General features: G+C 34.4%; 2 protein-coding genes across 2 annotated transcripts in view; both read right to left on the reverse strand.

The window, feature by feature from the left end:
- Positions 1–18242, reverse strand: part of LOC145332951 (ribonuclease H-like) — a 135244-nt gene that overhangs the window by 63187 nt on the left and 53815 nt on the right. The gene's annotated exons all lie outside the window — the stretch shown is intronic.
- LOC145332644 (uncharacterized) lies at positions 7946–11359 on the reverse strand. Its single transcript, XM_080177654.1, has 3 exons — positions 10802–11359; positions 10557–10637; positions 7946–9647 (listed from the first exon to the last, which is right to left on the reverse strand). The coding sequence occupies exons 1-3, from the start codon at positions 11075–11077 to the stop codon at positions 8403–8405; spliced, it is 1602 nt and encodes a 533-aa protein (XP_080033780.1). The 5' UTR covers positions 11078–11359; the 3' UTR covers positions 7946–8402.

Raw genomic sequence — 18242 nt, forward strand, 5'->3', positions numbered from 1 at the left:
TATTTTATGTGATAATCACATGTGAAATTTTTGGTTTTTTATCACGTAGTGTTTATTTATTTATAGATATTTTGGAAATAGATAGCTGATAATAAAAATAATATATATAATGTTGGGTATTTCACGTATTATGTCTCTTTTATTTTAAATGCGAAGCTTTTCTGAAATAAGAGTCACTACGTCCGCAACTATAGTTAATTTAGACATGTTATAATTGTCCTATAAATTTCAAAATTTGCATGTTGATTCCTGTAAAAGTTAGGCAATTAAAACATGTTTATATATAACTTTTTAAAAGCGAAGCTTTTCTATAATTAGGGTTGGTCCGTACGTCCGTCCGTACGTACGTCTGAGACAGATAGCTTTTTTCGTTAATTTAGGCATGTTAGAATTGTCCTATCGATTTCAAACTTTGCATGGTGATTCCTGTAGTAGTTAGGTATGATTTAGAAAGCGTAGCAACTCTATAATCATTACCAGAATGTCCGTACGTCCATTTTAAACATGTTGATTTTTTACTTTTTTAACAAAAAAATTTTATGTAATCTAATTATCCGAATGTTCTGATTTTTGGTATACTGATTCATGGGACAACAAAGTAAAATATTATAAGCAAAGCAACTCTATAACTAAGTCCTAAAAATGTAAGTATGTCCATAAACATTATACTGTATCAAGAAGTTTTTCAACAAATTTACTCACAATTTTGCTTTGACTCTTATTCATTTATATTCTGATTATTCAGTTCTGACACTATACAAGTGTTAATGTCCGTGTGTCCTATCGTTTCAGAGCTTCGCTTTTATGGATGTCGTCATCCTTGTTTACAATAAATTTTATATGATATAATTATCATATTATATGAAAAGACACTTCAGTTTATAATGATTGTGGGAGAAGTACAGATATTTATCGCCAATTGTCTTATCCCCTAAGTTCACTGAAAGCAGGGCAGCTACAAAACGTCCGTCCGTCCCTTCTATATAAAAAAAATGGATTTATTATTACTTGGATCTTACTTCAGATAATCAAGTACTCTAATTAATTGAAACCTGTTGCTGACTGTAACCCATACATTTCCCTCCAACTGGATGAACGAACTGACCAATAAATGATGTCCATGTTAGCAATTTACCTGTTTTCTAATTGTTTTAAAATTTAAAACTACTAATTTAATTAGGTGAAAACATTTTTTGTAATAATGTTTCTTTTTGTATAATATACTAGCGGCTGCGCCCCTAGCATCTAGGGGCTCTATATTTAAAGGGCAGAAAAATAGCCTAAAGCCATACCCAGACTTATTTTTTTTAAAATTAGATAGCCTAAAACCATCTCAGAGCCTATTAGAGACTTCACTGTGAAGAAGAACTATATAGGTTCAGCGGTTAGCGAGATCCTTCGCTACAGACAAAAAAAGCTTATTACTTTATATTATAGGATAATATACATGTTAAATACGTCAAAGAAAAGTGTACATGAGGGGTAAGCGTGATTAAGTGAATTTCAGAGAAAAGAAAATATGTCTTGAAGAACAGGGATGACATTAAAAAGTTCAGCCAAATCTAGATAATTACATTTAAGTCGCAGGATGTTCGTTCGTATGTCTCTACTTCGCTTATATAAAACATAATATATCCATCGTATTGTGGACAGTTTTTAATAATCTTGAAAATTCTCTAATTAGATACGTTATATGATTTTTCATTATGGCTTAAAACCAGTTTTGAGCAAGCGTAAATGAAACGGATGCGAAGAAATTATCTTGAATATCCGGTTCTCTTCCAGGTTTTCCCTAATCTCTGAGAGTATCAAACTGTGCAGTTATTGTGTGATTTGTGTGTGTGGGGGTGTACGTGTGTGAAGGTGGTGTGTGTGTGTGTGTGTCTTAGTGAATCTCAGAGTTGGGTCAGGTTCTAGTTGAGAAACTAGTTGATAATGCATGATATCAGGGAGAGAAAGAAAATTGAAAAGTATACAAGTTCCCTCATTCGTTGGCTTTGTAACTATTGTTAATTCTAAATTGGTTGGTTTAATCTAGCAGTGCCCAAACTTTGATTTAATCATTTTAACTTACAGTAGGGTCATTTTGTTTATTGATTAAGAAAATGCAATTGAGGACTATTTCTCACACACAATAGTTATTACAACCCCCTTAACCAAATTCGAGAGGGGTGTATCCACCCTCCCTAATTTTCCTTTATGCAAACTTCTTTTTGTTTTATTTTTCATATTTGATAATATAATAGCGGCTACGCCCCTAAAGATGTCTAAGGGGAACTTAAAAGAAGCCCCTCCACTGTTTTGAAGTTTAGGTATAAAAAGAAAAATTTTGCGGGTTAATTTTTATTGGTGATTTCTCTAGGGAGAGTGTTACTGTTGGTACCCTACTCAAAAATAGTTATAAATCTTTTCAGGACATATGTGAAGCTACATAGTAAAGGAGAACCATATCAATTCTGCGTTTAGCAAGATCCTTCGATACAGACAGAATTTTTACTTTTATATATATGATGATATACTGGTTTCTAAACTTGAATATGATCCAATCTTAAGGTTCCTTGTGTGTATACTGTAAATTATTGAAAGTAAGTGTACAATAAGTTCAAAATGTTCATATTTATTAACTTTATCAAGAGTAAAAATCTACTATTTAAATTTTATATATTTAAGAGGCCCATAATTAATATAATGAAATATAACAAGGACAATTATGTCTATAAGTAGCGCAGCATTTAAAGTTCAGTTATATGAAAAAAGAACAGTTAACTGGCTTTTTAAAAATACTTGAAGTTTGTAAAACAAAGAAAATGTATTTCTCATAGTTCCAAGGAAGGTTAATTACTATTTGGGGGAGGATACCACCACACCCCCAAGATAAATTCTTTTTTAAATTGTAAGTAAAGGGTCATAACTCTCTCCATTGGATAGGTGATGAGTTCGAATCTCTACTTGACACTACGTCATAGATAAAGAAGTAAAAATTGGTTCCTACTGATGCTATTCTAGATGCGCGATATTAATAGTTAGAGTAGGGGGAATGCCTTGGCCCAAAATGGGTGCAACTCATTACCATGCACAGATAGGACTTGCAATCAAAGAATTGGTTTTCTGTTGGGTGTTACTTAACCTACAGAAAAGAAGAGCTATCTGACATTAAAATCATTTGAATCACTTTGCTCTGCTAGCTTTGAAATATTTTTTCCTTGTTAATTAAACTAAGATTATGATAAGAATGCAAGACATTTTCAAGGGTTTAATAACTTATGGTAAAGAATTTTTTACTATGGAGAAGGGGGGGGAATCACACACAAAATTCCAATTTTGTTTTAAAATAAAAGATTGAAGTGTGTAAGGTTCAGGTCAGGTTCTAAGCTATTTACAAGGGGAAACTCAACCATCTTAACTAATACATTCCTAAAATTTAATAATAAATTGCCATACTTCATGAAAAAAAAATCCTTTTTTTTAAACATACAAAAAAAATATGTGTGTGTGAGTGGGGTGCTCCTAGATGTTAGGTTCGAAAGTGTCGATTGTAGAATGTAGATATAGGTTTCAGCCATAATAATAGCTGTTGGACACAATGTTAACGTAAATATTATAAAAATCTACTCAAATACAAAATTTAAAAGTCTACTGAAGTTGTAGGTCAACAGAAAACCTCCATATTTAACAGGATAAATCGACCTAGTTTCTTATTTTGCAACCAAATATCGACAATCCTCGTATGTCGTCAAACTTGTTGTGATACTGATAAAAGAAGTTTTCAGCCAACATAAGTTGAAAAATGTTATCAAAATCATTCGGTCACTACGTGATGTCAGGAAGGGAGGGGACATTGGTCTGTTTATTACACTAGTCACCAAAGTTCTATAACAACGTTTTCTTGTTCGTTAGCTTAACAACTTTGGGTACTTTTATTGAACTTTGATTGGTTAGTTCATTAAGTTGAGTATCCAAACGTTTCAATCATTAATTGTAATTAACAGAAGTGGTAATATTGTGTATCATCGTTGGGGATGTAAATAAATTTATCGGCAAATGCCTTATCCCTTTAGATCCTTTAGGAATACAAGGATAGGACATTAAATACAGAATATATGTGGATATTATGACCGTAGAAAATTTGTCGTCAATATGGAACTCATTTATTGGATATAAGGTTCATCCACTAAGATTAGGGGATGTTGTAAAGGGGGTGGATGAGGGGTATCGTTATCTTAGCTTGCTATGCCTAACCCATGCGGTGCCCTATCCCTGCAAGCCTTCCCAATATGACCTAAATTAATATAAAGTAAAAACTAGCCCCCCCCCCCACCTTTTTTTAATTTACTTCAAAACTAAGGAGGTGGGGGGGGGTCCGTGCTCTACAATAAACTTTGAAGGAAATGACGAAAAGCTTTTTGAACAAATTAGACAATTATTTGAATTTTTTAACAATTCACTGTGTATAAACATGCATTCGACGCATGATTTCAATAAAAAAAAAACACAAACGTATAGCTTAGTACATTACAAGGACATTGGACTATAAATTATACTGTCCTCTTTTTTTCACCAATAATTTCAATTTTATCAAGGGTATATTTGTTTGTCAAAAGGAGGGGGAACTATCAAATTATCTTATCCCTTTAGATGGATCTTGGACAAAGTAGCTTCGGACAAAGTAGCTTCGGACAAAGTAGCTTCAGGACAAAGTAGCTTCCGGACAAAGTAGCTTCAGGACATTTACTTAAGAAAAGTAGCTTCTAATATTAATAAAGGTTATGGCCGCAGCGCTCGTCCCCCTGGCCTGCCTAGCCGCGGGCGCTCGGCTCCCTAGCCTATAACCTAACCTAACCTAACCTATGTTAGCCTCAGAACATTTATTTAAGAAAAATATCATCAACTGATAATACATAGGTGGTTTAGAATTTCGTGGATTTTGCAAAAAGTGGTTGATAGATTTTTACAATTTTTAATATTGTTTTTATAAGTTTTAATAATGTTTTTACAATTTTTTGGTTAGGTTAGGTTAGGTTATAGGCTAGGGAGCCGAGCGCCCGCGGCTAGGCAGGCCAGGGGGCCAAGCGCTGCGGCCATGACCTTTATTAACAGTGAAGGCTAATTTTCTTAGGAAGCTACTTTGTCCGGAAGCTACGTTGTCCTGAAGCTACTTTGTCCGGAAGCTACTTTGTCCGGAAGCTACTTTGTCCGAAGCTACTTTGTCCAAGATCCCTTTAGATCCCTGATTACAAGAAGGTCAAGCTACAGGCAAACCAATTTTGTATTTGTGAATTACCGACTAGCCAGATATAGGGGTACATTCTTTGAATTTTAGGTACTCTTTAATTCTCCCATGAGATGGGCAAATGGACAAAGTGAATTATATATAGACTAGCGGCTGCGCCCCTATCATCTAGGGGATCTTTGTTGAAGGGCAGAAAAATTGCCTAAAACCCTAAAGGATATTTTTTTTAAAGAGCCTAAAACCAACCCGAGACCTATATGTAGCTCCACTGTAAAAGAGGGCCATATTGGTTCAGCTTTTAGCAAGATCCTTCACTACAGACAAAAAAGCTTACTTATTTATATATTAGGCTATGGTATGAATATACATTGCATTGGTCACAAAAAAAGAGAGGAAGAGAAAGAAGGACATCCTATTCTATAAAGTAGTAAGGTTTTGATTCTGAAGCTAAATATTTCAGAGATTGCTTGTCTTTATGTGTTGTATTTTTCAGGGAAGCTTCTAAAGAGTATTGAAATGATTTTAGACTAGGGGGCGAAGCAACTAGTAAGCATATAAGATAACTAGAGTTGGCTCGATATAATTATCTCCCTATTGGCTAGTTTTATATATGCATATCTATTTCTCAATAAATCTATTTTCCTCGACCGGCATTACTATCTAAAAGAAAGTAAATATTTAATAATCTAAATGATTTTAAAAAGATTTTTTAAATTATATTTTTTCTTTACATTACCATCACCAAAGGGTTAATGATGATGATTACAATTTTAGTTTAATATTTGAACACACAAAGTGTCGCCACAATCGAATTCTTTTAAAACAGAGTTTTCTTAAATTTATTATATTATAAATTTAAATTTTCTTTTTTATGATTAGAAATTAAATACATTGATATAAGGTAAATAGCAACATGAAATTAAAAAAAGGAATTTATTTTTAATAAAGTAAAATAATGGGTCTTATCGTTCTGGGCAATGAGATTTTATTATGGATTATTGGAGCACTATGAGTTTTAAACAAATATTCATTGGAAAACTTGAGCTCGTTTATAGACATTTATTTCCTATATAGATCTGACATGGATCTTGAAGCAATTAAGCAGGCCGTTTTGTACATGTTAAAAATTGGAAGATTTCATTAAATAAAAGTTATCGCAAATATACTTAGTAAATAAAAATTACAAAACCTAAAATTAAAACCTCCACATGTATTCTGTTAATTGCATGACCGACAGACAGGGTAAGTTGTATACTAGATGCTCTAATGTAATGGACATCTACACAAAAAAAATATCAGCAATCTATCTTAAATAGGTGTCGAGAAAATCACATATCCCCAATAGAGTTACTTATGTACCTAGGTATACAACTTAAAGTTTTATAACAGTAATATTTTATTCGTTTTCTCTAAAACTTTGGGTACTTTTGTTAGTAGCGAAGCTACTCTATAATTCACAATGTCCGTCCTTCTGTCCGTAATTAATAAATTGGGGGAAACGTGATTTTCTCGGCTCCTGTTCAAGATAGACAGCTGAAATTTTTAGTGAAGATTTCCACTATATATGCCCATCTATAATATACATTGTTTTGTTATTTGGGGTGCTAGATCGATATCTATATTTTTACGTTTTCGTAATTTTCTCAACTGCTCTTCAAGATAAAGGGCTGAAATTTTCAGGGATTAATTAATTTTATATTCTACATATTTTCACTAAGTTTTATTAATATTTTTTTTATTTATTGGGGTGCTAGATCGATTCCTAGATTTTTTAGGTTTTCATGGTTTTTTCAATTCTTATTCAGGATTGATGGTTGAAATTATCAGGGATTGAGTTTGCTCATGTTCTACATATTTCCATCAAGTTTTATAAGACTTATCTATTAATTGTGGTGCTAGATCTATTCCTAGATTTTTAAGTTTTCATGATTTTAAGGTTGCGTGATTTTAAAGGCGTGATGATTTTCCTATTTTACCAATATTAATATTTATTATATGACACTGCTTTATAGTATTTTTTTCCTGATATACAATCATAATTTTTGAGCTTCGCTACTTATGGATGTTGTCATCCTTGTTTAATGGTTTGTTCCAAACTAGTAATGTCAAACTTTTCCATAGTCTTATATCTTAATTTAGAACCTTTTTTCTTTATTATAAACTCAAGTGAATCTAAGCTATATAAAATACACTTTGCCCTTTTTTTAAATAACAAAGCTTTTCTATAATTAGGGCCGGTCCGTTAGTCCGATATGGTTAACTTTTCCCGTTAATTTAGGCATGTTAGAATTGTCCTATCGATTCAAACTTTGCATGATAATTCCTGTAGTAGTTTGATACGATTTAGAAAGCGTAGCAACTACATAATTGTAACCAGAATGTCCGTACGTCCATTTAAAACATGTTGATTTTAACAAAAAAAAAATTGTGTAATCATCCGATTAATCTGAATTTTTAATACTGATTTCTATCACAACAAGGTACACTTTTATAAGCGAAGCATCTCTACAATCAAGTCCTAAAAATGTAAGTATGTCATTTAACAGTATTCTGTATATAAGAAGTTACCAACAAAATTACGTATAATTTTGTCAAAACTTTTATATTTATATTTTGCATATTCAGTTCTGACACTCTACAAGAGTTAATGTTCGTCTGTCCTGCCTTTTCAGAGCTTCGCTTTTACAGATGTTGTCATCCTTGTTAAAGAACAGATTATTAAAATGATTTCTATACTTTATTTAGTAAATAACCTAATAACAAAACTAGCATGATATATCATGCAGCATAATATATCTAACAAATGGTATATGTGTAATATATTAATAATTATAATAATAACGTAAAGGTAAAAAAAACTTTTGAATAATAATGATCACATTTTACAGTATAAAAAGGCAGTTTTACTTTAGCTTAAAATAATTTTTTTTTTAAATATGGAGGTTATTTTTTGTTGACTGGGTTTTATTTTAAAAAAAATGCAGTTTACTTGTACATCAGAAATAATTATAGTTTGTTATTCACTTCGAATTATACATTATGTATAAAGTCTTTGTTGTAAAAACTAGTTTATGAAAATGGTTTTGTTGGTTACTATTTCATTTAAGTTTCTATTTACATGCTTTTGAAATATTTAAATTATTGTTCGTTTGTTTGTTGGGAATTTTAACTTTTAATTATCAGCCGCAGCTGCCTTTTTCATTGCACTCTTTTTTGCCGCCATTTTTGCCTCCTTTTTCTCATGCCTGTTCACGTGCTTGATCAGATGGTCGGAGCGGACGAACGCGCGTTCGCACCGAGGGCAGACGAACTTGCGCTCGCCCGTGTGGGCTCGCTTATGGCGGGAGAGCTCGTCGCTGCGCGAAAAGGTCTTGTCACAGCCGTGAAATGGACAGTTAAATGGTTTCTCGCCTGTATGAATACGATAGTGGGCCTTCAGGTGGGACATCTTGTAGTACCGTTTGCTGCACTCGGGAAAGTCGCAGGCAAATGCCTTTTCTCTAGGGGCGGCTTCTTGCTTGTTGCCGCCAGCAGTCTCAGGGCAACTGGCAGTTGCCTCAACTTTGGCCTCGTGCACTGAAGATCCAACAGTTTTAATTGCTACATAATCTGAATGAATGCCATGTTGTGTTTTCTGCAAGGATTTCGGACAATTTGGCGCCAATTCCTGGCGGAAGACGATTGGGGGTGAAGGATTCTCTCTGGGAGAAAGAATGACTACATTGGAGGGTTTTGTTGTGATAATGATTGTTTGTGGGGCCGGGGCCGTTGGGGCTACAACAACTGGTGCTGGGGAATATTCTACACTGGAAGATGAAAATGTATCACAGAAGGATGGTGATGATGCAAATGAGGAAAATGGCGGGTAAGCCGCGGGGGTCAGATCAATTAAATCAGCTGATCTTGTGTACATATTGTGATGGCTGCTAGAAGAAGGCTGAGCCAATCTTTCGCCATAAATATCAGTAGGGTATGAAGCGGAGGCAAGGCCACCATCACGGTCAGTATTCTTGCTGACTACCCAGATTTTATCCTTGTTGGAAATGGCGGAAGGACGGGGTGGCTGTTTGTTGATCCCCATGCTGGCCCACTCGTGGTACTGCTGCTGGCTCTGGCCTTCAGGGGCTGGGTTTCCCATTGGTTCATGGAGGCTAAGGTCATAAGGACCGGGTGCTGTTGTGTACTGCTCTTGCTTAACCTGCTGATTATGATCAAACTTTGGAGCATTTGTGTGTTGGATGACAGAAACCCTAACAGGCGCTGCTATAGCGGCAGGTGGAGTAAAGCAGCCAATAGACGCTTTTTCGTGTTCTTGTTGGGGACTTCTGGGGGGAGTGGGGGGTGGGGAACTGGCGGATTTTTCTGATCTTGGTCTGTCTCCCTTCTCTTGCTGGCTGTTGTGGAAATTTATCAGCAACTGAAAGAAAAGTAAAATAAGTTTTATTGGTGGAAAAGTTAGTACAAAGAATATTATTCTTCATATAAAATGTTTTTTTCTGTATAAAAAAAAACTCTTTTTACCACACATTTAATTCAAGTTTTTCTAAAAATAGACAATCTATTTCAAGTCTAACTATATGTGTTGCTAAAGTTTCATTTAAAGTCCAAAAGTCAAAGTTTAAAATTCAAAAATGAACTGCTTTTAAGGTTCAAAGTTCTTTTTATCAGATTAAATTATAGATTAAAGTACATCTTTATTTTCTTCAATATTTTTGGTAATTTTTATTATTCTTATGAATAATTAAATAATGATGTAATATTCTATTATGTTATAGTACGTATTTTGCAATTTAGAAGTTAAGAAATAATAACATGCTTTTTTGTGTATTTTTTGAAACTTTTTCTCTCTTGTTATTATTATCATTTGCTAAATGCATGATTTTTTTTAACTAATGCGCAGTTAATAAATTCTTTAAAAATTAAGTTTTTCAGCAAAATCTAAATAAATTATATTGAAGCATTTTGTGATGTATAGATATAGAAATTGATGACTCGCCCCTCCCCTTCTTGATAAAATACATAATTTTCAAAATCTATGTTTGCACCCTTTAACCTGATTTTTTTTAAACTATATCAATGGATGCAGAATATACGTGAATATTATATCAGGGGAAAATTTATGTTATAAAACATTGAACCCGTTTATTGGTCAGTTCGTTCATCCAGCAGTAGAAGAGAGGATGGATTAAAGAGGGGAATCTTTATTAGCCCGCTGCAAGTTTCATTTTATCAGAGTACATGATAATCTGGTGTAAGATCGAAGTAATGATATATTCATTACTATATCGATATAATAAAAGAACAATATCTAGTAGGGTATACTTACTTTAGCTAGCATAGTCTCGCTGTCCTCGTGTTCATGGAGGTTGTCAGCCACTGACCAACAACTGGCAGAATCTGTGTCAGCCTAAATCAGAAATCAACATTAGAACAAATATGAAAATCAGTTTTGGGCATAAATGCAGAAATCAGTATATCTAATAATCTATGTCATAAGCTATACTTAAATGTGATTCCAGCTATGTTTATCACAATTGATACTGAAGTTTGGTTAAATACAATAATATTTACCTCAGATGATGGCATTCCACAGCCACTGTCCACAGAACTTTCCGACATCTTTCTCAACTTAAACCCCAGGTTATGTTCGCTGAAATCTTGTTTGTACACGCTGCAGCCTTTTTGATACTCTCCGCCAATCTTTCTGCACTCAGCGCCTTCCTGTTCGTACTCCGAGTCCTCTTCCCCGCCGCTGGTTGGCGGGGTTAACGGGCTTGTGTAGCTGGTCCCGCCGTTTTCTTTAATCAGACCCATCAACTGGGCATGCCGCCGTTTCTTTAAAAACATTTGTAGTTTTTTTAATAACTTTTTCTAGTAACTTTTAATATTTTCTAAGTTTATTTCACAAATATTATAATTTAAGTTTATATATAAATATAAATGTTATTTTTAAAGCCTTGAAATGTAAATTTTGCACATAAAAAACTTGTTAATATAACAGATAAATATTTTTTGATGTGCACAGGGCTTGATTCAAAATTAAACTAAATCAAAAATCTGTGCTGGAAGCACATAATATTTTAGCAATAATAACATACACCACTATACTATAATACTACGGAAAGGTGTATTCCATAAAAAGGGAGGGGGGGTAGAAGAAGGTGGGGGGGGGGCTCACTTTGTACACTTTGCTGTGCCTGGGGGAGGGAGTAGAGGGGGAGGGGGATTGCCTGTATAAGTTCACGCGCATAAGACATGATCACTAAAGTTCTATATTATAGATCATGATGTTTACAAGTGATCATACAAAACAAGGATAACAACATTCATAATATGGGTTAATACAGGCCAATAATTCCTATTGTTAATCTTTGTCTGACAAATAAGATAATTCAATGAAAGGTTAGGTTTATGCTAGAATTTAAACTTTTTTAGAGTAGGGATCTTCAACAATAACACACCAATGATGATAAACTTAAAATTACCATTTCTGTATATTAAGATTATGGTTAAAACTTTTTGACATTGATAGTTTTGTACCTAACCTATACAAATTTAATCAAAGTAATCATTTTTGTTGAGGTAACAAATAAGATAACGTGTTAAGAAAACTTTCCAGTGTAATTTAAAGTCTTTTGTCCCCTCCCTCCCTGCTTTCACAGGCAATTTGTCACGTTCTGACTTTAAAAAATTTGTAACTATGCTTCTAATATCATTACAGGAATCTTCATGTTGGGCTTTAAATTTATAGGACATTTTTAACATGCATAGATGTATAATCTATTTGACCTGAGGAGAAGTTCAGATGAAATTGTGGAAAAGCTTCTCTTTTTAAAGTTAGAGAGTTAGGGAGAGAGAGAGAAAAATAGAGATTGGGGGCCAAGCCAAGAAGGACTATTTCTCTCTCTCAGATCTCTCTCTCTCTCTCTACTTTCAATTGACGAAACAACACAATTTGCGTCTTAGAATTTATATTTTTTCTTACGGAAACTGGCTATTACTAGGCAAATATAGCCTGTACTATGTCATTTCTAGGACTTAATACTTTTATTATAAAGCTTTATGTTCATTTCAACCCAAAAGAAAGTGATTTAACTACTTATTTGGATGAAATAAGTCTTTTCTATAAGATATTTCATAAGATTTGTACTTTGAAATGATCCCCTAAAATATTTGTTTTCCCCATTTAAAAACTTAACAAGAAAAAATATAATCGTAAGTAGCGCAGCAATATAATGCAAAACAAAGCTTGTTTAACTAAAACCTTAGATATCAGAGAAAAATCATTTAATTGTTAAGATTGGAAAATTTAAAAGATTTTTAAATCATATAAAGTATTATGTTTGATATGTTTGTCTGAATTAAGATCTCACTAAATCCACTTAAACCTATCGAGTTCTCAATATAAAGGTAGATTCATTCTAGGATAGGTTTATGCTATTTAATCATAAAATTTGAGCCTTTGGATTTGGTTTTATGCTAATGTATTGGCCCTCTCTATTCCTTTACCTCTATGCTAGGGGCATAGTCGCTTTTACATTTACATAATACTGGCTAATGTTATTTTCATATTTCTTATTTATTAAAAATATATCAACTATAAAACTAGTATTTTTGAGATGGACTGACATACGTACCCTTACTGTAGTGGGTGGCTGCGCTGCGAAAAATCACATGTTCTTGGTATATTATTGGTGCCTATAATACAAAAGGGGAAATGGGAGGGGGTGGGCAAAAATTTGACCTGTTTTTTTCCCTAAAGCGTAGTTATCCTACACAAGGGTTGGTAAATGGTCAAAATCAGTCCGTTTGTAGGTCCAGAACTGTTAGCTCGTTACTTGGGGCATGTTAAAACTTTCCATGATTGCTTTTTTAAATAAGATAAAAATTTAGAAGGCGATAGTTATAACAAAAAGTCTTTAGGTCAATTAAAACATCTTTATTTACTATAAAACCATATATAAAACTAAATACATATGTTAATGTTCGTTTGTCTGACGGTCAGATTTTAGAGATTTTGTGGTTATCATTGTTGTCATCCTTGTTTGACTTCAAAATTAATTTGATAAGAATTTTCCTTGTTTTTTATTCAAATATTACGCTTATAAAACTATTATTATGGATGTGTCTGGTTTAACTGGTTTCTATTAAACAACTTGGTAAAAACCCTGTTTCGGTATGTTTTTCTTGTATTCCCTGGCAAGTTCGAACCCATTAATCCCTGTTTCCTTACACCAAATTTCCTAGAGAATGAGTGTGTTACGCGGCATTCCTAACTATCTCCGCGCGGCGCGTGGCTTGTAAACGGACAAAAGAAACGCGCACTTATCCTTTGATTAGTCCCACGTGAAGAGCTACGTGATTGAAAATAATGTATTGCTTGAATATACATGTGCTCTGATGTGTGGAATATCTCAAATAAGCCTTCTGCTTAGTTTGACATCATAATGTGGTAAGAATTTATCTTTAATTCTTAATAATAAGTGTAGTATGGTATATTTTTACGAAGAAATTTAAAACATTAATTTTTCAACAAATAGACCATTTAACTGCCAACTTTTGACATACGAATATTTTCCTTAATTTTATTGATCATTTGAATCTAAAATTATCAATTTCTGATGCTATTTAATATGTTTCGTGCCAATTTAAAGTTTTTTAGAAATTTTATATTTTTAATTAAATTGAAATCACGCAACCTCGATCTACAAAAATAATAAACCATTAATATTATGTAATTAATTTTTATATTTTTGTTTTAGATTCACTGTTTTCATGGTAATAAATACACATTTGTAAACTTCACATGTTGGTCATTCGGAGGGCTTGAGATTAAGATATCGAGAACGGCTAGGATTGCGTTCCGATACAATGAAAACAAGACAGAACAGATGCAGCTAAGAACATTCTGTGAAGTTTTGTAAATGTGTTGGTTGTGATACCTTACCACACATTATTATTATAGTCATAATCAGTACAGTTAACTTTAGTGACAATTATGGGTCCTAAAAAGAATAAAGGTGAACAATTGAGTAAGCGGCTGCGTCCAGCCGTTGATGCCCTAACCAGTGAGCTAAATAGAGTGATGAAGTTGGTCAGTGATACTTCAGAACTTAATGTTAGACATCTCACTAAGGAGTCAATCCTTGTCCATGACAAGTTCGAGACATTCGATAGCATCATGGTCGGTTTTAGCAAGCTTGGTTTGAGAATCCAAGAGCTTGATGAGTTTAGTGACATTTATTCTGATATAGTTACTGTACAAAAAGACTATAGTTCCTTGAAAGATGCTCTTGATGCTATAGAAGAGCTTAGTGACATTCAAAGTGTTGTTGATGTTGTTGGTGATAATTTGCCTAACCATCAGGCTGAACTTTATGATCGATGTTTGAAGATTGTGAAAGTTATTAAAGGGCCATATTTTCCCTTACCTGATGCAATTATAAACACTTTGTCTGCCTTGATGAAACGTCTGGCTGAGGTTAAGCTTGAACCTGTGAAGCCACTCACGACGACGGCGGGTGCCTCGACAGCATCGCCATTTGTGTCACCGTTTGGCACACCACAGTTCGTCGCCGGTTCTATGTTCACGCCAGGATATATGAATCGTGTCGACGAACGTCTTCTTCCATCTTTCGACGGCCTGGAAGCTTCCTATGTAAGTTTTAAGGACACTTTTAAAAAGCTTACTGTAGGACAAGACCCGTCGTATTTACAATTATTGTTGAGCAGTGAAAAGGTCTGTAAAAATAAAGAGCTTAGACTCCAGTTAATTCAGATTCAATCGCATGAATCTCAGTGGGCCTACCTTGACGCGCGTTTCAAGTCTAAAACACGTCAGATGCTCTGCCTTTTCAACCAATGGGAGAAGAAGTCTAAACCGTCGGACTCCAACCAGATTGTGACAGTGTTAGCAGAGTTTGGCGGTGCAGTTAGCCAGCTGGAGCAGCTGACTAAAGATGATGAAGATGATGAAGTTACCACTAGCCAGTGGTTGACTGTGATACTTCTTGAGATGTTATCCAAGAAGTTGCCACGTGATTTTCAAGATAAGCTCAATTTATCATTGGGCTCGATGGATGTCCCAAACGTCCCAAAGCTGTTAAAGATTATTGAAGAACAGCGTGGCGCCATTTTAATGAGGTGTTCGACTGATATGGACACCCCCTCTAAGAAGAAAGGTAACCCTGCGACAGCCGCTACCGCCGTAGGTAAACCTGGTAAATCTAAGATGAAGCAGTCATGTTTTGTTAATGGCTGTAGTGAGATGCACTTACTTTACAAGTGCCCAAAATTTCATGACCTGTCAGTGTCAGACAGGAAGAGTATTGTGGAGAGTGCTGGATGCTGTTGGATTTGTTTGCAAAAAGGGCATAAATCTGTGGATTGCCCGAAGGCAGATGTAATAGGCGGCTGCAAAGTGGACAATTGTGGTCAGGCCCATAACAACCTTTTGCATGAGAGTGTTGATATGGCTGCCGCCGTCTATGAAGTACATACTTCCCCTGAGGCGAACCTAATGTTAATGTTACAACAATTAGACGTCGTTGACATTAATCGCCAGAAGGTCCCAGTGAACGCCATGTGGGACACTGGTTTAACTACTTCAATGGTAACCCAGTCACTTGTTAATAAACTTCAGTTACCTTTTACTGGACGTTCAGCAAGAATTTCTCTAGCTGACGGTGAAGTTAAATGTTTCCCGACGGTCAAGCTATGTTTAGTTGATCGACACAAGAATTATCACATGTTAGAACCTGTGATAGTGCCTCTCATTGGTCCAAAAGAGGCGATCTGCTCCATAAATCCTGTGGAGGCAGCTGTTTTGTTTGATATGAAACCTGAAGATTTTACTTTGGTTGATGGGCAGGTTGATTTGCTCGTAGGGCACCTGCACCCATCGATGTTTCCCTACTCTCAACGTTCAGTAGGAGAAACCATGCTTTACTCCAGCCTGTTTGGATCTGGATATTTTGCTGTTAGTGCTAATGGATTAGCAAAGAGTAGGTATGTTGTCTGCTCAAATTTCGAGTTGGAAAGTGAAGCTATAGGGTTTTTAAAACCAGAAAGCTCAGATGTTCAGCCGCAGCCGACTGTTGGTGCTGCTTGTGATGCTATTATTGAACCTGTTGGTTCTGCTTGTAACGCGGCTGATGAACCTTTTGGTTCTGCTAGTGCCGCAGCCGTTGACAACATGGCTACGGCGGGTGTTGCCGTGGCTAATATTGATAATGATGTTAGTTGTGCTGCAGTTATTCCTGATGATATTGGTAACGATACTGTAGTCGTTGATAACTTTGTTACGGCGGGTGTTGAGCCGCTGAATGATTCGGTTCCAGCCGGACAAGAGCCGACGGGAGTTTCGGTTCCGGCTGGACAAGAGCCGATCAGAGTTTTGGTTCCAGCTGGACAAGAGCCGACGGGAGTTTCGGTTCCAGCTGGGCAAGAGCCGATAAGAAATTCGGTCTCGGCCGGACAAGAGCCGACGGGAGTTTCGGTTCCGGCCGGACAAAAGCCAGTAGATGATTCTAAGTTTTATGACAGCCACACTTTTATTACGTGCCCTGGTGGTGTTATGAATCAAGAATCGACTTGGTTGCTGCCAAGCTGGCCGCCCGACGCAGGGTAAGAGGCCTGCAAATGGCGGTTGGAAATATGGCGGGTGTTGCCGCCAGAAAGTCATTGAAATTTTTCAAACCACACATATCTAATCCACAACATAAACTATTTATGTGACAATGATCTTTAAAGAAAAATATTACAAGTTTTATGTTGAGCTTGTGAAAGAAACCTAAATCGGTTCTGTAAAGAATAAGTATTCATTATTCAACTAATTTTATTGTTCATACCTAAGCACAAAAATTCTACAAAACTGTCTAGACTTTTAAATCAGATTTTAAAAAGATTTTGTTTCTTTAAGTATGATTTTGAAAAGCAAAGTTCGTGAAATGACTTTTGCAGACTTTAAATTGAGAAAAATAGATTTTTTACAAATTATTTTTCTAGTTTTTTTTTATGGTTCACGTTTACTTAAAAAATGTTATTTCTCAGATTCTCATATGAAATAATGCATTAAAGTAAAGAACACAACATGTAATATTATTATGATAATGTTTAAAATATTCTTTATTATTATTTTAAAAGATTATCGCAAAAAATCAAGATATTTGTTTAAATTCGTAAGCAAATCAGAGATCTTCTTTCATTCTGGAGGCAGAGATTCTTAACAATTCATGTACAAAGTTTTTCTTTCACTCCGGGAGCTGGGATTCCTATTAATCCACGCGTAAAGATTTTTTTTTCTTCATTCCGAGAGCAGAGACTCGTAGTAATATACGTACCTAGCGATTTCGGACAATTTTAAACCCTGAGAAAATACTTTGGCAATTATTTTCCTAGGTACATATATTTTTCGTTCATGTTTAAGCATTTATAATAATGAACACGATGTATGATATTATTAAAATATTGATTATTATTTTATATGAATATCACAGAATTAATTTAAGATAAACTATGCATATTTTAAATTAACTCTACCTTCATTTTTATCGTATATATTAAAATACTGCTTCAATGTATTTATTTTTTGTAAAAAGAAATTAACCATTTCTTAAGATTTTTTTCGAGAGACAAAAAACGCAAATTTTGATACGATTTCATTTAAACTTTCAAATCGATGCAAGATTTTTTTCATTTGAAATGCAAACTTAAGTTTTTTATACGTTTACGCAAGTTCTTTCAATGATTTAAGTCTTTCCGGGACCAGGGATTCTTTTCGCGGAAAATTTCCTAGGTATCTGCACAGATATAAACATTTTTATCCTTGTTGGATTGAAATTTGATATGATAAGAAATTAACAAAATGAGATTTTTACATCATTTAAATATTTCTTTATGATTTATTATAATCACATAAATAATTTAATATAACATGCATATTAAAATTATTACTATTTACCTTTGAACTGATGTACCTAAAGAGAAATTGCAGATTCAACATTTTAAAGTT

Source organism: Acartia tonsa, chromosome 11 (assembly GCF_053477335.1).
Source record: "Acartia tonsa isolate MP-2025a chromosome 11, ASM5347733v1, whole genome shotgun sequence".
In the NCBI taxonomy this organism is placed as follows: Eukaryota; Metazoa; Arthropoda; class Copepoda; order Calanoida; family Acartiidae; genus Acartia; species Acartia tonsa.

Bases quoted from the DNA above. Each gene is read 5' to 3' on its own strand.
- LOC145332644 (XM_080177654.1), bottom strand. From the start codon at position 11,077: ATGTTTTTAAAGAAACGGCGGCATGCCCAGTTGATGGGTCTGATTAAA. The intron at 10,638-10,801 runs GTAAATATTATT...TTTCTGATTTAG, and splicing joins GTGGAATGCCATCATCTGAG to GCTGACACAGATTCTGCCAG. The intron at 9,648-10,556 runs GTAAGTATACCC...CTTTTCTTTCAG, and splicing joins GCGAGACTATGCTAGCTAAA to TTGCTGATAAATTTCCACAA.